This window comes from Coregonus clupeaformis, chromosome 23 (genome assembly GCF_020615455.1).
Source record: "Coregonus clupeaformis isolate EN_2021a chromosome 23, ASM2061545v1, whole genome shotgun sequence".
In the NCBI taxonomy this organism is placed as follows: Eukaryota; Metazoa; Chordata; class Actinopteri; order Salmoniformes; family Salmonidae; genus Coregonus; species Coregonus clupeaformis.
The window spans coordinates 24,743,234-24,763,721 of NC_059214.1; the positions used below are offsets into that span (position 1 = coordinate 24,743,234).

General features: G+C 46.3%; 1 protein-coding gene across 1 annotated transcript in view; it reads left to right on the forward strand.

Annotated features, from left to right (window-relative positions):
- LOC121536720 (contactin-associated protein-like 5) overlaps window positions 1-20,488 on the forward strand; it is a 79,932-nt gene that overhangs the window by 47,401 nt on the left and 12,043 nt on the right. Inside the window, exons 11-20 of the mRNA XM_045206593.1 lie at window positions 3,358-3,464; window positions 4,314-4,433; window positions 5,880-6,080; window positions 7,801-7,957; window positions 8,452-8,579; window positions 8,793-8,963; window positions 9,650-9,868; window positions 9,983-10,222; window positions 19,112-19,336; window positions 19,443-19,576. Coding sequence (XP_045062528.1) covers window positions 3,358-3,464; window positions 4,314-4,433; window positions 5,880-6,080; window positions 7,801-7,957; window positions 8,452-8,579; window positions 8,793-8,963; window positions 9,650-9,868; window positions 9,983-10,222; window positions 19,112-19,336; window positions 19,443-19,576 — 1,702 coding nt within the window. The remainder of the gene's footprint in view (window positions 1-3,357; window positions 3,465-4,313; window positions 4,434-5,879; window positions 6,081-7,800; window positions 7,958-8,451; window positions 8,580-8,792; window positions 8,964-9,649; window positions 9,869-9,982; window positions 10,223-19,111; window positions 19,337-19,442; window positions 19,577-20,488) is intronic.

Below are 20,488 nucleotides of genomic sequence, written 5' to 3' on the forward strand. Positions count from 1 at the left end.
AAGGTTTGTTAATCTCTTGAAAGTTTGTTAATCTCTAGGAGACAGAACACATCTCCTTCCAGAGCAGTATGACGGCTGCTTGGTCACATGGTGATTATACTTGCATACTATTGTTTGTACAGATGAACGTGGTACCTTCAGGCATTTGGAAATTGCTCCCAAGGATGAACCAGACTTGTGGAGGTCTACAATGTTTTTTCTGAGGTCTTGGCTGATTTCCCCATGATGTCAAGGAAAGAGGCACTGAGTCTGAAGGTAGGCCTTGAAATACATCCACAGGTACACCTCCAATTGCCTCAGATTATGTCAATTAGCCTATCAGATGCTTCTAAAGCCATGACATAATTTTCTGGAATTTTCCAATCTGTTTAAAGGCACAGTCAACTTAGTGTATGTAAAGTTCTGACCCACTGGAATTGTGATACAGTGAATTATAAGCAGGTAGCTTAGTGGTTAAGAGCGTTGTGCCAGTAACCGAAAGGTCGTTGGTTCTAATCCCCGAGCCGACTAGGTGAAAAATCTGTCGATGTGCCCTTGAGCAAGGCACTTAACCATAATTGCTCATGTAAATCGCTCTGGATAAGACCGTCTGCTAAATGACAAAAAAATAAAAAAATAAGTGAAATAATCTGTCTGTAAACAATTGTTGGAAAAATTCCTCATGTCATGCACAAAGTAGATGTCCTAACCAACTTGCCAAAACTATAGTTTGTAAACAAAACATTTGTGGAGTGGTTGAAAAACGAGTTTTAATGACTCCAACCTAAGTGTATGTAAACTTCCAACTTCAAGTGTATATACCTCATCACAATCTCTGAGATCTACAGACAGTTCCTTGACTTCATGGTATAGTTTCTGCTCTGACATGCACTGTCAACTGTGGGACCATTTATAGACAGGTGTGTTTCTTTCTAAATCACATCCAAACAATTGAATTAGCCGCAGGTGGGCTCCAATCAAGTTATAGTGACGTCTCAAGGATGATCAAAGGAAATTAGATGCACCTGAGCTCAGTTTGGAGTGTCAGGGCAAAGTTGTGTAAATACTTAAATACATGAATAAAAACATGTTTTTACTTTGCCATTATGGGGTATCGTGTGTAAATATGTGTGAGAAAAAAAGGATCTGACAATTTTTTTTTCAATTTTCACCTAAAATGACATACCCAAATCTAACTGCCTGTAGCTCAGGACCTGAAGCAAGGATATGCATGTTCTTGATACCATTTGAAAGGAAATACAAATTTGTGGAAATGTGAAATTAATGTAGGAGAATATAACACATTAGATCTGGTAAAAGATAATACAAACAAATAAACATGCGTTTATTTTGTTTTTTTGTTCCATCATCTTTGAAATGTAAGAGAAAGGCCACAATATAATATTGCAGTTCAGACGCAATTTAGAATTTGGCCACTAGATGGCAGCAGTGTGTGTGCAAAGTTTCAGAATGATCCAGTGAAGCATTGCAATACTGGACTATTTTGTATCAAGTCTGCCCAAATGTGCTGAATTGGTCAATTGATACATTTTCAAGTGCATAACTGTAGAGAACACACAAAAATGATATGGTAATACAAAATGTAAGTTTACACACTCCCAGGAATGTCATACATGATGGATCATTACCTTATACACTAACTTTCACACATCTAGATGGCCGGGCGGGGTGGGTGTGGAGCCAGAGACAGCAGGGGTTCAAACTATAGAACCCAGTTACTACATTTGAATATAAAAATGGATTTTATCAAACAAAACTATGCTACATTTTAAACTCTGGGACCCTTAGGATGACAAATCAGAACAAGATTACTGAATTTACATGTAAGTACATTATTTACCTTCAGAGGTGAATGTATCAAACCAGTTGCCGTGACAAGTTTTTTGTTGTTGTGCACTCTCCTCAAACAATAGCATGGTATTTTTTCACTGTAATAGCTACTGTAAATTGGACAGAACAGTTAGATTAAAAATAATTTAAGCTTTGTACCCATATAAGACATGTCTATGTCCTGGAAAGATTGCTGTTACTTACAACGGTCATGCTAATCACATTAGCGCACGTTAGCTCAACCGTCCCGTATACGGGACACCGATCCCATAGAGGTTAATAAATGGGCTGTAACACAACAAAATGTTAAGTAAGTCAAGGGGTATGAATACTTTCTGAAGGCACTTCAGACCAAAAGCATGTGGACACCTACTCATCTCATTCCAAAATCATGGGCATTAATATGGAGTTGGTCCCCACTTTGCTGCTACAACAGCCTCTAGATGTTGGAACATTGCTGCGTGGACTTGTTTCCATTCAGCCAGAAGAGCATTAGTGAGGTCGAGCACTGTTGGGCGATTAGGCCTGGCTCATAGTCAATGTTCCAATTCATTCCAAAGGTGTTCGATGGGGTTGAGGTCAGGGCTCTATGCAGGCCAGTCAAGTTCTTCCACAGCGATCTCGACAAACCATTTCTGTATGGACCTCGCTTTGTGCACGGGGGCTTTGTCATGCTGAAACAGGAAAGGGCCTTCCCCAAACTGTTGCAACAAAGTTGGAATCACAGAATGACATTGTATGCTGTAGCGTTAAGATTTCCCTTCACTGGAACTAAGGGGCCTGAACCATGAAAAACAGCCACAGACCATTATTACTCCTCCACCAAACTTTACAGTTGGCACTATGCATTGGGGCAGGTAGCGTTCTCCTGGCATCCACCAAACCCAGATTTGTCCTTCAGACTGCCAGATGGTGAAGCGTGATTCATCACTCCAGAGAACACGTTTCCACTGCTCCAGAGTCCAATGGCAGCGAGCTTTACACCACTCCAGCTGACGCTTGGCATTGTGTATGGTGATCTTAGGCTTGTGTGCGGTTGCTCGGCCATGGAAACCCATTTCATAAAGCTCCCGACGAACAGTTCTTGTGCTGAAGTTGCTTCCATAAGCAGTTTGGAACTCGGTAGTGAGTGTTGCAACTGAGGACAGACGATTTTTACGTGCTACGCGCTTCAGCACTCAACGGTCCCGTTCTGTGAGCTTGTGTGGCCTACCACTTCGCGGCTGAGCGTTTCCACTTCACAATAACAGCACTTACAGTTGACCAGGGCAGCTCTAGCAGGGCAGAAATTTGACGAACTGACTTGTTGGAAAGGTGACATCATATGACGGTGCCACGTTGAAAGTCACTGAGCTCTTCGGTAAGGCCAATCTACTGCCAATGTTTGTCTATGGAGATTGCATGGCTGTGTGCTCGATTTTATACACCTTTCAGCAACAGGTGTGGCTGAAATATCTGAATCCAGTACTTTGAAGAGGTGTCCACATACTTTTGTATATATAGTGTATATTGCTGCTGTCTCTCCAGATGTCTGCCCAACTTCTGTGAACATGGAGGGCAGTGTTCCCAGTCCTGGAACACCTTCTACTGTGACTGCTCTGGAACAGGATACACTGGAGCCACCTGCCACAACTGTGAGTTAACTACTCTTCCCTTATATATACCTATACACTTCCCACACTTTTCTCAAACACAATCCAACCCAAGCCAGGATATACAATATATTTAAATGCAGCTCGCAATCTCACAATCTCATAGAACTGTTATCCCTATGCTGCCATCCTTATAAAGTGCAATTCAAAAGGGTTGGTAACAACATGAGATGGTTCAATGCCGGAGTGACCGTATAGTAATCAATCCCCTTGTATTCTGCCTGGCATAACTACCTGGGAAACAGGTAAACCCCGTTAGCTATACGTCAAGAGCCTCAGTTTGACATACGGACGTTTTTCCTCTCATCTGTCGTCTCCAGACATCCACAGACGCCCCTTTGATATTCACCACTGAGCGTGCTCAGAATACTGATTTCTTGTTTATTCGCCAGCGGATGCAGTTGTCCTTGTATGTTGGAGTGTACCTTGACATGAATATGCACCACATGAATGAAAATGTGCCCACTTACTTTGAACATCATCTTTATATGCATAATGGTGTCTGGCTTGCTACATTTTCTAAGTTATGCATATGTGTGCAATATAAAATATGCAATATAGGGAAAAGTAGGGGAGGCTACAACATTAGTATTAAAAGGTCAAATTGTAAGTATGTCACTTATGTATATTAATGTACCATATATTATATTCATATTTTGTGAAGGTGGTTGTCTTTGTGTTTTAGAGCTTGACCACTCAGTGCTATTGCTAAATGTTTACCAGCCACTGTACAATTATGTACATGCTACCCATTAAAATAGTTTTTAACTTCCTCACTGAGATTTCTGTCAGCCATTTTAGAGCATTATGTATATCTGTGTTCGTCTATAGCCATCTATGAGGCATCATGTGAGGCCTACAGGCTGACCGGCAGCTCCTCAGGCTACTTCTCCGTTGATCCAGATGGCAGTGGTCCTCTGGGGCCGACACAGGTCTACTGCAACATGACAGGTAAGCTGCCACTGGGGCACACAGCCCAGTCATCACCTCTCTGCACTCTCCTGAATCCCACAAGAACTCTGAGATCGTAGCAGAGGAGAGGCAGAGTAAACAAGATCTGATTCAGTCACTTACAGACACATTGTATTGGCCCACAGCACAACTGACAACTGACAGCCAAGCTATGAAGTGGAAAACCATTAGGGTTACTAGACATGGAATCAGCCCCTGGTTACAATGATAGCTCCAAATAAAGATTTGCCAAAATGTCTGCTGTAAATAAGACATTATTTGTGCAAAAGTGTGCAAAATGACACAATCGCAAAAGTGAATACACATAAAGAAGACCAGAGCTCTGATTCAAGTCTGTGTCATGTCTTCACCTTCAGGGCTCAGACTTTTCACAGACAGAGTAAAGGAATGGGAGCTCGATGCCTGGGCGCTGGCATACAAGACAATATCCATCACATTGCTGTCATGAGCTTACAGCTCTGACCTTTCCGGAGGTTAATGCAACATTTAAGTCATTACGGAGGTGGCTGGCTGCTGCTGCCTTTTGATAGTCTGGCTCAGGATCACAATGTATTTTCCTTTTTTCATGCCACAAATCCTAATAATGTTGCATGGAGTTGCCTCAGGTTGACCTCAATTAAAGAATCCATTAGAGATGTAAATAACTCTCAGCTTGACAAACTGGGATGTGAATAATCACGAAGAGGAAGAGGATTTCTTCTCAGGCAAGGTAAACAGAATTCCCTATAATACACAAAATAGGGGGATGGAAATGAATTGGAGTCCTCACCTCAATTCATTTTGCAAGCTATTAATCCTTGGTTAGAGAGCCTACAGGAAATCTTGTTTGGCTGTGGATTATTGTACATGCAGTAGCGTGTCCAGAACATTTTGAATGGGGTGACCAAGTTGGGGCACAGACCCAGTTTAGGGGGTCATAACATGTTGAACCTTAATCGATGCAAGGTGGATTTCTACAATATAAGTATGATGTTTCAATGCATTAAATGCTTCAGTTTAGGTTTGGTACGTTTCCCTGTTCAAATAAATAATGAATCAATTCCAAAAGTGTTTGCATTGAAGGTCAGGATTTTATATAAGGGTGTTAGCATACAGCTATAAATTCACTTGAAAGTGCCATCCAGAGTGCGAGTTATACTGTAACATTCGGGGGTCTCAGCCTAGGCCACCCCCTGGACACGCCACAGTGTACATGCAGGAACTCCCTTTTTTAATTTAATCAATTTAATCAATAATTAATTCAACATGTTTATTTATTTTATTTGGGTATTGGCTTGTATAAGTCAAAGCTTGTGAATATATCCAATGTTTTTATAATCAAAAGGGTAAATATGACACAACCAACATGCTCTGCACACAATGTACAGCATGTTACAGGTCAAAATGTCTTAAGGTTTGACATCTTTTGTTCCATGTTGTGTGTAGAAGACAAGGTGTGGACAGTGGTGACCCACAACAGCACAGATCCAGTCAGGGTCCAGGGTTCTACACTCCAGAAGCCCTACATTATGAAGTTCAACTACAGCGCCTCACCTGAACAACTGATGGCCCTCGTGGCCGGGTCAGAGCAATGTCAACAGGAAGTGATGTACGGCTGCAGGAAGTCCCGCCTCTTCAACACTAGAGGTGAGTTGGGTCGATAGCACCCTGTTCGTCCTATGACGTCAAACTTAGACATGGTCCCAGACGGACCTGTTCACTAATATAAATGGTTAGTATTCTGAGAATAAAACTGATTCTGACCTGAGCATGTGAATATACACTCCATCCTCAACCATTTCTCCCATTATCTTGCAATAACTTGAAAGGCTACCACCGAGCATATCTCTGAGCATTCATCTTCAATTGCTTTGGGAGCAAACGGTCTCCCAGACATCTCACATTTGCTCCTAAATCATGAAAAATTCATGAAGTGCTGAATTCCCTGATTCCCCGGCTGTCATGTGCGTGCAAATAAACAAGTTCATTATCACAGTGGGTCAAAATAAAATAAAAATGTTATTCTTTGGGCTATATATGAACAGTTTCAGATGGAACATCAATAGGTTGTTTCTGCTGGCTGTCGTGCTTGAACACAGATATTCTCTATAGAAGATGAATGATGTTCAGCCCCTCTGTCAGACACACCATGTCTCTTAGCTGTTCAATGAATAGCAATTCACAAATTGTTTATTATTAGACCAATTTGGCCCATGGATTTATGTAAATTTGCATGATTAAAAGTGGCTTTTTGTGAACTCAGACACCACAACGTCATGCATGCGTAACCTATACGCATTCATGGAATATGGTTCACATTAGTTAAATATGTTTGATTACTGTTATTAATTTATTAAATTGTCATTTTCATTTGTTTAATTATGTGGCTGTAGTGTTGGGCACAGACAACATCTGCAGCTTGTAATATGACAAGAAAATACCAATTACCATCCACGATGACAATGTAATTTTGACTCGTCTTCTCTTTTCATTATACCGTTTCATTATCTATCAACATGCAGTTTGAATACTAAGGATTCACATTTGCACATTCTTTGTCATGACCACAAAAACAAAACAATAAACAACAACAAATGTGTCAAGTATTGATATGCTTTCAAATGCTTGCCCAACACTGGGACCTATTCTTACTAAATAAGCAAGCAACACTAGATCAATAAGAGACACTGTTACTGTCAATATTGTACTGCAGTTTATTTCAAAACCTCTTGCAGAGTAAGGTCAATGAAAGGGCGTATATAATGTATGCAGGTTTAGCATGCAACATCAAGTATCCGCAATGCACAATGCAGATGTGTTGATAGTAGCTGAGAGCTGAGGGACTGCTCCCTGCAGGCCTGTAGTGTCTCCAATGCAGAGTCATATTGTGTGACGGATGGCTGTAGCAGGGCCACTTACAGATGCTCCAGGAAATGAGCCCTGGATGTCTGACTGGCATCACTGAGGGCTCATTGACACAATGCCATGGGATGCCAACAGATGCCAATGGCTCTAATCACAGTCACTGTGCAGATAGCCATACTGCAGAGATGACCCCTGGATTATTAGCTGGTCTCTAATAGGATTTGTCTGAGTCTCACTGACCAGCAGGATAATTGTTATATTTGAATATGGATGACATTGTGTATTCCAAGGATTTCATTCCAAAAACGGTGCCGTTTTTTTCTAAGCATCTGGACAGTTATGTGTCTATCTGATCCAATAGTTATACGTTTGAACTAACTGTATAACTAGCTACTGTAAAGCTTTTTCTCTTAGTTGTATATTTCCCTATATATATTTTTTTCATTTACTGCATTGCTATAATTGCTTGTTTTTGTATGAACTATGTTGTGCTCTGCTGTAGATGGTACCCCGTTGTCCTGGTGGGTGGACCAGGGTGGAGAGAGACGGACCTACTGGGGTGGCTTCCTGCCGGGGGTTCAGCAGTGCTCCTGCAGCCTGGAGGAAAACTGCATGGACATGAATTACTTCTGTAACTGTGATGCCGACACAGACTCAAGGTAACAAGGCAAATATGTCTCTCTGTGTATCTACTGGGCTGCTCATTGATCAATATGCTCTACAGGCCTTTGGGTTTGTCTAGTGACCATTATTTTAATTTTTTTAAATGCATTACTTTATTTATATAGAACTTTGAATACAGGGATATTTCTATCCAAATTCAACTGCTGTAATGTAAAATGACTATATGAAGGTATAAATTACTATAAAAACGTATTAGGCTTCAACTGCAGATCTTATCATGATATTCTTTATTACACACTTTATCTTTAACTTTAATGACGTTGCCTACATTTATTCTCACCCAGTGTGTCCCTGTGTAGTTTTGAATTTGGGGAACCTCATTTGCATATCTCCTGAGGCACCCGTCCAGACCTTGATAGATCACTTCATCTTTATAGTGTTTACTCTAAAGTTCCAGGCAATGCTGACTGAGGAATGGATTAGTTTATCTGTTGTGAAATGAAGAGGCTTCTCTCGCTGTATATTGCAGGGCTAATGACACAGGAGTCCTCTCCTACAAAGAGCACTTACCAGTGACTGAGATCGTGATTGGAGACACCAACAGAACAGGCTCTGAGGCGCTCTACAGAATTGGCCCACTGCGTTGTAATGGTGACAGTAGGTGAACTCTTCTATTTTGTAAAAATTGTATCTTACAGATGGTCCCTTTGGACATCCTTGTTTTTCCAGGCCAAATGCTGATTAAATATTGAGTATGTTCAAATGCTCCACTCAGTTCCAAGACATAACCCTTTTTCACTCATCTTTATATCCTTCTTATATGAGTCAAGACTTACCTCTAAGAAGAAATGTGTATTTCCTGTTTTCTAGAGTCTGTGTGGAATGCAGCGTCCTTCTACCAGGAGTCATCCTACCTGCACTTCCCGACCCTCCAGGCAGAGCTCAGCACTGACATCTCCTTCTACTTCAAGACCAGCATCCCATCAGGAGTCTTTCTGGAAAACCTGGGCCTCAAGCACTTCATCAGACTAGAGCTCAGCTGTGAGTCTGTGCTCCCCCCACACACACACACATACTGTAAACACACACACACACACACCAGAATCCATTTGGAGAAGGCCAGCGGTGTGAAATCATCAGAATTCTATTTTCTGATGAAAGCACTTCCCAGCTACAGTAGCCTACATTTGACATGCAATTGGAAAAATTTGCAACATGTCACTCCTGACCTGAACTGCATAATGTAATCCTAATGACAGACACAGTGCTCTATTATCAAGCTGTCAAATAAACCTCTAATAGCACTTTCCGTGGCAACCATGTAATCAGAATATGCTCACTGAATATAGAAGTAATTGTTGAAGAAAATAATGGTCAAACTACATTGTGAATGTACTAAAGAGCATAAAGAGGAGGGCAACATAGTTGCTGGGCTCAAAATGTATCTGTAAAAGCTTCTCTTTAGGTCTTTTGTAAGAGTCCATTCTCTCACAGGACATTTGGAGCATTGAAATAACTGCAGCTTTTGAAATGTGAGGCGCATTTAGAAGTATTGACAAGCTGTCAACTCTGCCCTACATAAAACCATACAGGTCATCAAAGCCTTCTAAGTCTCAACGCATCACATTGCATGCCATCGACATAAAACTACATTGTGTAGCATAGAAAAGAGTCTCAGATGCTGACCTGACTGACTGTCAGCTTGTGTCCCCTTTTTGTTTTCTCAGCTCCCTCTGTGGTGACGTTCTCCTTTGATGTGGGAAACGGGCCAGTGGTCCTGGCCGTGAAGTCCCACGTGCCCCTGAATGACAGGCAGTGGCACTATCTGAGGGCGGAGCGCAGCGTGAAGGAGGCTTCTCTGCAGGTGGACCAGCTGCCCCTGCGCTTCCTGGAAGCCCCGTCTGATGGACACCTCCGCCTCCGGCTCAACAGCCAGCTGTTTGTGGGTAGGGCTATGGTGAACAGCCCCTCTGTGGATTAATATGTACATAGAGCAGTTATACATATTGTAACACTGAAAAGCCATATTAATTAGTTATAACCTGTTGTCCCTCCTCCAGGGGGAACAGCGGCAAGGCAGAGGGGCTTCCTGGGCTGCATCAGAACTCTGACTATAAACAGCGTGACCTTTAACCTGGAGGAGAGGGCTAAGATGACCCCGGGGGTAAGTGCCGGCTGCCCCGGCCACTGCAGCGGCTCCAGCCGTCTCTGCCACAACAGAGGGAGGTGCATCGAGAAGAACAGCGGCTACGTCTGTGACTGCTCCCAGTCTGCTTACGGAGGACCCTCCTGCAAGGAAGGTGTGAATCTTAAAGTAACGTCAACATAGTGATTAATCCTTGGGGTTAATTTAGCTGTAATGTTGTTTCATCTAATCATTCTGATGCTGTTTTGACACTGAATCTATGATTCTAACATGCAGCATGTAACTTCAAGTATACACACAAAACATGCACTGTTTGTAAAGTAGTGAAGTGCAATCGGCTGCAATCAGGAGAAGTTGATTAACATAGAGCTGTAAGATATCACAACAGCCCTCTGTTGCAAAATATTGCTTTACATTAACTGAAATCTAATATCGCTCAGAGTAGGGTGTCCACCTTATATTATAAAATACATTTTACCAAGACAAATATGATTCTTCATGTTCTGAATCGTTCAGTGGGGTCTTTCTCTAACATATCATGAACATTATATCCAAAAAGTTGGATTTCGTAAACTAATACATCCAATTATAAGCACCGAGCTCTGTGGATAGAGCAGTGCCACTTCTCCCAGCGACTTTTGAGGATTTTACATGTTGTGGTGATCTTCTGCAAAGTTGTTGCCGTGGGTCACAAAAACAACATTAACATGACACGAGCTGAATTAAAATGTAAAAGACTTTGAAAATAAAAATCTTGCTGTTCGCTCAGTGCTCCGTTGACATTTCACAGAGATACACTTGTTTTTCAGAGAAATAAAAAATAAATAACTGGAATTTCACATTAATATGAAAAGTGCATACAAAAATATGAAGAAAATACATGTCATGTCTCAAAATCGATATCTATCTTACCTCTATATTGTTTTATGTCCTCCGGATTCGAGAAGAAAGATGACGAGTTCAATGGTGAGCCTATAAGTTTGCCTTAAGTCCGTTATTTTTATCCTGGTTTTGGAACCACCAGTAAAGATCATTGTTTCACCATCTATGCCTACTGCCTACTGTGTATCCTGCACCGCACCTGGGTCACACCTCACACCAACCCTTACAGAAAACAGAGCCAATATGGACCTAGCGGAGGCAGCACAGTATCGTAGCGCATTGGCAATGCAGGGAGCTATGCTGAACCAGCACGACCGCAGCCTGCAGCAGATAACCGAGAATCTCCGCCAGCTGACGATCGCCATGCAGAGCCGGGTGGACACCCGACCAGCCCCGGCAGCCGGCGGAGCGGAAGCCGCGGAAGCCGCAGTAGCGGCGTCTCCAGTCTCGCCTGCGACATCGCGGGAACCCGCCTACCACCTCTGGAGAGGTACGACAGATTTCCAGAGGGCTGCAGCGAATTCCTCACCCAGTGTTCCCTGGTATACAGCCTACAACCCTCCTCCTTCCCGACGGAGCAGGGCCGGGTGGCCTACATTATCACTCTGTTGAAAGGTTGGGCCCTTTTCTGGGCTACCACGGAGTGGGAGAGCCAAACTCCGGTGTTCTCCGACTCCTACCAATTCACCCGGGAGCTACGCAAGGTGTTCGACACCTCTCGGGTGGTGTCAGGGCACGAGGCCGGGAGGCGACTCACAGCCTGTCGGCAGGGTGACCGTTCGGTGGCGGACTACTCCGTGGTGTTCCGGACCCAGGCTTGAGAGGCAGGATGGGAGGAGGCCGCCCTGGTCGTCCTTTACGTGCAGGGGCTATTGGATGGGATGAAGGACGAACTCTCCTTCAGGGAGCTGCCTGAGCGACTGGACGGTCCCGTCAGGGTTCAGTGGGCCTAACTGCGCATCGGGTGCATGCACTGGTGGATTTGGGGGCCGTGGGAAACCTGATGGATGCGGGGCTGGCCCAAGGGTGGAGCGTTCCTTTACTTTCCCTCTCCGAGCCGGTTCCGGTCATGGGCCTGGATGGCTGGCCGTTGGGGTTGGGCTTCATCACCCGGCGTACTGTCCCGTGCGTGTCCGGGTGGCAGGGGGGCTATGGGAGGATATCCAGTTTTTCATTGTGGACTCTCCGGTGTCCCCTCGTCCTCGGGCACCCCTGGCTGGTCGTCCACAAACCCTGGATAGACCGGTCCACGGGGCGGCTCATCCTGGAGGGAGGCTCCGCCTCCGTCTTGTTCCGGTAACCACCGACCACTCATCAGTCCAAACCTTCTTCTTCTTGGGGAAAAAGGACGGTGGGCAGCGGCCGTGCATTGATTACCGGGCGCTCAACGACGTCACGGTTAAGAACCGCTACCCACTCACCCTGATGACGAAGGCATTCGAGTCGTTGCAGGGAGCCCCGGTCTTCACCAAGCTGGACTACGAAATGCCTACAACCTGGTGAGGATTCGGGAGGGGGACGAGTGGAAGACGGCTTTTAACACTCCCAGTGGGCATTACGAGTATCAAGTCGTGCCATTCGGTCTAGCCAACGAGCCAGCGGTGTTCCAGGTGTTGGTCAATGACGTGCTCCGGGACCTCCTCGACTACAGCGTCTTCGTGTATTTGGATGACATCCTAATATTTTCAAAGGACATGAGTGAACACCAGCAGCACGTTCGGCAGGTCCTCCAACGCCTTCTCCATCACCAGCTTTATGTCAAGGCGGAGAAGTGCGTATTCCACACAGAGACAGTCTCCTTCCTGGGGTTGATCGTCACCCAGGGGGACCTACGAATGGACCCAGCCAAGGTCAATGCGGTACTGGATTGGCCCCAGCCCTCATCCCTCAAGCAACTACAAAGGTTTTTAGGGTTCGCTAATTTTTATAGCTGATTTATTCGCAATTTTTGCTCTCTGGCCACTCCGCTGATATCCCTCACCCAGACGAGCATGCGCTCCTTCGCCTGGACCCCGGAAGTGGGGAATGCATTTGATGCGCTTAAGGGGCGCTTTACATCGGCCCCGGTCCTAGGGCATCCTGATCCGTCCCTACCGTTCATTGTGGAGGTGGATGCTTCAGACGTTGCGGTGGGAGCAATCCTGTCCCAGCAGTTCCTCACGGACGGTAAGACCCACCCCTGCGCGTTTTTCTCCCATCGGCTGTCCCCGGTGGAGCGGAATTACGACGTGGGGAACCGTGAGCTGCTAGCGGTCAAGCTCGCCCTGGGGGAGTGGAGGCATTGGCTAGAGGGGGCCACCCATCCATTCGTCGTATGGACTGACAATAAGAACTTAGCCTACATTCAGGTGTTGTTCTTCACCAGATTCTGGTTCACAATCTCATACCGTCCGGGGTCGAAGAACACCAAGCCTGACGCGCTCTCCCGGCAGTTCGACCTTGTGGACCTGGTGGAGAGGGATGACCCCATTGTCCCCAACACCCTGATTGCTGCCTCAGTTTCGTAGGGAATCGATAGGCTGGTCAGAGCAGTGCTACGGCGGGAGCCCGATACGGGCAGAGGTCCATCGTAGAGGATGTATGTACCCAAGGCTGCGTGCTCGCGAGTGCTTCAGTGGGCGCACGCGTCCGACCTCACCAGCCATCCGGGGGGTGCCAGGACATTGGAGTTTACATTTACATTTACATTTTCGTCATTTAGCAGACGCTCTTATCCGGAGCGACTTACGAATTGGGGCATTCACCTTATGATAACCAGTGGGGCAACCACTTTACAATATATATTTTTTTTTCTTTGGGGTGGTGTAAGGGGGGGTAGAAGGATTACTTTTGTCCTATCCCAGGTATTCCTTAAAGAGGTGGGGTTTCAAGTGTCTCCGGAAGTTGGTGAGTGACTCTGCTGTCCTGGCGTCATGAGGGAGCTTGTTCCACCATTGGGGTGCCAGAGCAGCGAACAGTTTTGACTGGGCTGAGCGGGAACTGTGCTTCCGCAGAGGTAGGGTGGCCAGCAGGCCAGAGGTGGATGAACGCAATGCCCTTGTTTGGGTGTAGGGACTGATCAGAGCCTGAAGGTACGGAGGTGCCGTTCCCCTCACAGCTCCGTAGGCAAGCACCATGGTCTTGGAGCAGATGCGGGCTTCAACTGGAAGCCAGTGGAGTGTGCGGAGGAGCAGGGTGACGTGAGAAAACTTGGGAAGGTTGAACACCAGATGGGCTGCAGCGTTCTGGATGAGTTGTAGGGGTTTAATGGCACAGGCAGGGAGCGCAGCCAACAGCGAGTTTCAGTAATCCAGACGGGAGATGACAAGTGCCTGGATTAGGACCTGTGCCGCTTCCTGTGTAAGGTAGGGTCGTACTCTGCGAATGTTGTAGAGCATGAACCTACTGGATCGGGTCACCGCTTTGATGTTAGCGGAGAACGACAGGGTGTTGTCCAGGGTCACGCCAAGGTTCTTTGCACACTCCACTGGCTTCCAGTTGAAGCCCTCTGGGAGGAGGACACAACGGAGTTGTCCTCCGTGATAGCGAGATCATGGAGCGGGCAGTCCTTCCCCGGGAGGAAGAGCAGCTCTGTCTTGCCGAGGTTCAGCTTGAGGTGGTGATCCGTCATCCACACTGATATGTCTGCCAGACATGCAGAGATACGATTCGCCACCTGGTTATCAGAAGGGGGAAAGGAGAAGATTAATTGTGTGTCGTCTGCGTAGCAATGATTGGAGAGACCATGTGAGGATATGACAGAGCCAAGTGACTTGGTGTATAGAGAGAATAGGAGAGGGCCTAGAACTGAGCCCTGGGGGACACCAGTGGTGAGAGCACGTGGTGCGGAGACAGATTCTCGCCATGCCACCTTGTGGGAGCGACCTGTCAGGTAGGATGCAATCCAAGAGTGAGCCGCGCCGGAGATGCCCAACTCGGAGAGGGTGGAGAGGACGATCTGATGGTTCACAGTATCAAAGGCAGCAGATAGGTCTAGAAGGATGAGAGCAGAGGAGAGAGAGTTAGCTTTAGCAGTGCGGAGAGCACTGACAGAGAGAAGAGCAGTCTCAGTTGAATGACCAGTCTTGAAACCTTACTGGTTTGGATCAAGAAGGTCATTCTGAGAGAGATAGCAAGAGAGTTGGCTAAAGACGGCACGCTCAAGAGTTTTGGAGAGAAAAGAAAGAAGGGATACTGTTCTGTAGTTGCTGACATCGGAGGGATCGAGTGTAGGTTTTTTGAGAAGGGGTGCAACTCTCACTCTCTTGAAGACGGAAGGGACATAGCCAGTGGTCAAGGATGAGTTGATGAGCGAGGTGAGGTAAGGGAGAAGGTCTCCCTTACCTCATGGTCTGGAGAAGAGAGGAGGGGATAGGGTCAAGCGGGCAGGTTGTTGGGCGGCCGGCCGTCACAAGTCGCAAGATTTCATCTGGAGAGAGAGGGGAGAAAGAAGTCCTGAGTGGCGCAGTGGTCTAAGGCACTGCATCGCAGTGCTAACAGTGCCACTAGAGATCCTGGTTCGAATCCAGGCTCTGTCGCAGCCGGCCGCGACCGGGAGACTCATGGGCGGCGCACAATTGGCCCAGCGTCGTCCAGGGTAGGGGAGGGAATGGCCGGCAGGGATGTAGCTCAGTTGATAGAGCATGGCGTTTGCAACGCCAGGGTTGTGGATTCGATTCCCATTGGGGGCCAGTATAAAAAATATATATATATGTATTCACTAACTGTAAGTCGCTCTGGATAAGAGCGTCTGCTAAATGACTAAAATGTAAAAATGTAAGTCAAAGCATAGGGTAGTGCAGGATCAGCTGTGTCATTTCACTTAATGAATGAGGATCGGATGTCGTCAACCTTCTTTTCAAAATGGTTGACGAAGTCATCCACAGAGAGGGAGGAAGGAGGGAGGAGGAGGGAGAGGGAGGGAGGGGGAGGAGGAGGAGAATTCAGCAGGGAGGAGAAGGTGGCAAAGAGCTTCCTAGGGTTAGAGGCAGAGGCTTGAAATTTAGAGTGGTTGAAAGTGGCTTTAGCAGCAGAAACAGAGGAAGAAAATGTAGAGAGGAGGGAGTGAAAAGATGACAGGTCGGCAGGGAGTCTAGTTTTCCTCCATTTCCGCTCGGCTGCCCGTAGCCCTGTTCTGTTAGATTGCAATTAGTCGTCAATCTACGGAGCAGGAGTGGAGGACCGAGCCGGCCGGGAGGATAGGGGACATAGAGAGTCAAAAGATGCAGAACGGGAGGAGAGGAGGGTTGAGGAGGCAGAATCAGGAGATTGGAGGGAGAAGGATTTAGCAGAGGGAAGAGATGATAGGATGGAAGAGGAGAGAGTAGCGGGAGAGAGAGTGAAGGTCGCGACGGCGCATTACCATCTGAGTAGGGGCAGAGTGAGTAGTGTTGGAGGAGAGCGAGAGAGAAAAGGATACAAAGTAGTGGTCGGAGACTTGGAGGGGAGTTGCAGTGAGATTAGTAGAAGAACAGCATCTAGTAAAGCGTATTGCCTGCCTTGTGAGTAGGGGGAGACGGTGAGAGGGTGAGGTCAAAAGAGGAGAGGAGTGGAAAGAAGGAGGCAGAGAGAAATTAGTCAAAGGTAGACGTAGGGAGGTTAAAGTTACCCAGAACTGTGAGGGGTGAGCCATCCTCAGGAAAGGAACTTATCAAGGCGTCAAGCTCATTGATGAACTCTCCAAGGGACCTGGAGGGCGATAAATGATAAGGATGTTAAGCTTGAATGGGCTAGTGACTGTGACAGCATGGAATTCAAATGAGGAGATAGACAGATGGGTCAGGGGAGAAAGAGAGAATGTCCACTTGGGAGAGATGAGGATTCCTGTGCCATCGCCCCGCTGACCAGATGCTCTCGGGGTATGCGAGAACACATGGTCAGATGAGGAGAGAGCAGTAGGAGTAGCAGTGTTTTCTGTGGTAATCCATGTTTCCGTCAGCGCCAAGAAGTCGAGGGACTGGAGGGTAGCATAGGCTGAGATGAACTCTGCCTTGTTGGCCGCAGAACGGCAGTTCCAGAGGCTGCCGGAGGCCTGGAACTCCACGTGGGTCGTGCGTGCAGGGACCACCAGGTTAGAGAGGCAGCAGCCACGCTGTGTGAGGCGTTTGTATGGCCTGTGCGGTTAGGAGAGAACAGGGATAGACAGAAACATAGTTGACAGGCTACAGAAAAGGCTACACTAATGCAAAGGAGATCGGAATGAAATTAACTAAACATCTGGGGAAGCGAGGCCTCCCTCACTAACCTTTCACTGAAACACTCAAATACAACTCTTCCAACTTCAACTTTAGAAACTATAATTGCTGTAAACTACAGTTGTTCAATGTTTCCAGGAATAGACTAACTTAGTTTATTCAACTAGCTAACTTGGTACAGTATTCTTCTGTGAAAACCACTCAGGGCACTGTATCCTATGACGCCATAGCTAACTAGCATGCTAGCATCCAATAACACACGGTTTAGCACCAATACTTGGTTACAACAAACTACCAATGGATCATTCATGTCCGTGTCTAGTTCCTTTCATAACGCAGAAGTAATTAAACGTTGGCTAGCTAGCACGAAGTCAGTCATGCTAGCTACACAAGTGGACAACACATCTCGAATGTTCAGAAAGTGAAGCTTACGTTGCAAAATTCTCATTGACTAAAATGATACAGTACTGCTAGCTGGTAATGTTGGCTAGATAGCAGTGGCTGCGGTGTTGACAGTTTGAAAATGTAGCTGGCTAGCTAACCTCGATAGTTTCTCTATACTACACCTTTGTCTTTGATACCAAGACAACTATGTAGCTAGCTAACTTTACACTGATCAAATCGTTCCATTGAAATGTATTTAGTTGCTACAGTACTGCTAGCTGGTATAGTTGGCCAGCTAGTAGTGGCTACGGTGTTGCTACCCGCTAGCTAGCTAGCTTTAATGGTCCAGGTAGTGGGTTAGCTAGCTAGCCTGGTGCTTCACCGGGCTCAGCCGAATACACTACAATACTTACCTACAATAACTACCTACAATAACTACCTGGATAAACTACCTACAATACCTAACTACAATACCTACCTACAATCTAAATGCATGGTTTAAGCTTTACTCGACACATATAAAAAAGAAGCCAAGCTTACCTCCCCACTTAGAGGAACACAACCTCACCCCATCGCTCCTCAGGTACGGAGGAGGAGCGGTCCTGGGTGCCCAGGAGGAACATTCTGGACCCAGGCCTGATAACAACATTCCGTCGCCTTCACCCGGAGGCGCCGAGGTGAACGCCTGGGGCTGTTTGTCAGGGGGTACTGTTACAGGAGGGGGTCTCAGTTCCGGAGCAACCCACAAGGTGTCATCCTCTGACATCTTTAGGAACCTCCTCACTCACAGTCTGGACTAAACATTATCCTATTGGTGTCACCTGTGTCTACCTGTTCACCTGTGTATTTATGCCCTCACTTCCCTGTGTTCCCTTGCTCTGTTTTCTCTGCTAGTTCTCGATGCCAAACAGTACTAATCAGTGTCTGATCGCGAGACGTATGTACAGGTACTTGAGAAGTGTTCTCCCTGTTTCATTGTTGTTTTCAGACGTAGTAAGTATTTCGTATGTTTGCTGTCAGCCTGTTTTTGGAGACCAATTTGCTCCTCCTTTATTTTTTCATGACAAGTCGGTTATTTTGTATCCCGGTTTTGGGACCACCAGTAAAGATCCTTGTTTCACCATCTCTACCTACTGCCTACTGTCTATCCTGCACCGCACCTGAGTCACACATCACACCAACCCTTACAGTAGAGGTGCTGAGATCAGTGGCATTGAGAGTGCAGATTGGAAAAGCGATCAAAGAGGGAGAGGATGAGATGACAGATCCTTGCTGCTCTGCTGTCTCTGGTCTGTCTGAGAGGATCCGGCTCTCACATTCACACTAATCTAGGCCTCCATTATCATGGAGCACACCCGCCTGAAATATTCCACTGGTCTGAAATACAATAGTCCCACTTTGATTCAATCCCACTTCCATGGAACCTAGCATCTGGAATAGGGAACTTCTTACTTATTTTCTTATTAGCCTAACAGCAGATACTATAAATGTTGCTGGCCCTGGGGCTGAGGCTATCCTCAAGTAAAAGGTGACCCCATTGTGCTGGACTGTCACCATGATACAGTGCAGTACCTAACCCAGAGTCTCTCTCTGTGTCCATGCAGAGGTGTCTGTTTCATTTGATAGAGAATCGTCAGTGACCTACACCTTCCAGGAGCCTTTCTCTGTGATGCAGAACAGGAGCTCCCAGGCCTCCAGCGTCTACAGAGAGAGCAGCAGGGCCAGAGAGAACATGGCTTTCAGCTTCATGACCACACAAAGCCCTGCCATGCTGCTCACTATCAGCACCTTCAGCCAGCAGTACATAGCAGTCATCCTGGCACGCAACGGTATGGACCCCTCTACTAATTTTTCACTATAATAAATAAGGATTATCAAGGTAGGATTCATACCACTGAATTCCCGGTTTAACCCAGTTTGTGTTGTGATCTACAGGGAGTCTCCAGATCTGGTATTGTCTCCATGTTGACAGAAAGCCAGATGTGTTCAGCCCCAGCCCTAGAAGCCTGGCAGATGGACGCCTCCACCGTATCAGAATCGACCGTCAGGGAAAAGATGTCTACCTACAGGTGAGAGAAGGATACATATGGGATGTTTACATCAAAGGGATGTATAAACATTTGGGATGTTTACATTTGCATGTGTCAAAGGGAAATGTAGATGCAGGGGAGTGAAGAGAGTGAGGAGCAGGGGAGTGAAGAGCGTGAGGAGCAGGGGAGTGAATAGAGTGAGGAACAGGGGAGTGAAGAGAGTGAGGAGCAGGGGAGTGAGAGAGTGAGAAGCAGGGGAGGGAAGAGAGTGAGGAGCAGGGGAGTGAAGAGAGTGTGGAGCAGGGGAGTGAAGAGAGTGAGGAGCAGGGGAGTGAAGAGAGTGAGGAGCAGGGGAGTGAAGAGAGTGAGGAACAGGGGAGTGAAGAGAGTGAGGAGCAGGGGAGTGAAGAGAGTGAGGAGCAGGGGAGTGAAGAGAGTGAGGAGCAGGGGAGTGAAGAGAGTGGGGAGCAGGGGAGTGAAGAGAGTGCGGAGCAGGGGAGTGAAGAGAGTGAGGAGCAGGGGTGAAGAGAGTGAGGAGCAGGGGAGTGAAGAGAGTGAGGAGCAGGGGAGTGAAGAGAGTGAGGAGCAGGGGAGTGAAGAGGATATGTACAAGGTGTATTGAAATAGTTGGTGCTATAAAAATAAATGTAAAATATAAAAGATGACATGTGAGCAGAGAGAGGAACTACGCTGTACTTGGTCACCATGAGAAAAAATATAATTACATTTACATTTACATTTACATCATTTAGCAGACAATCTTATCCAGAGCGACTTACAAATTGGTGCATTCAACTTATGATAGCAAGTGGGACAACCACTTTTTCCTTCTTTTTTTTATGGGGGGGTGGGGGAGGGGGGGGTAGAAGGATGACTTTATACTATTCCAGGTATTCTTTAAAGAGGTAGGGTTTCAAGTGTCTCCAGAAAGTGGTCAGTGACTCCGCTGTC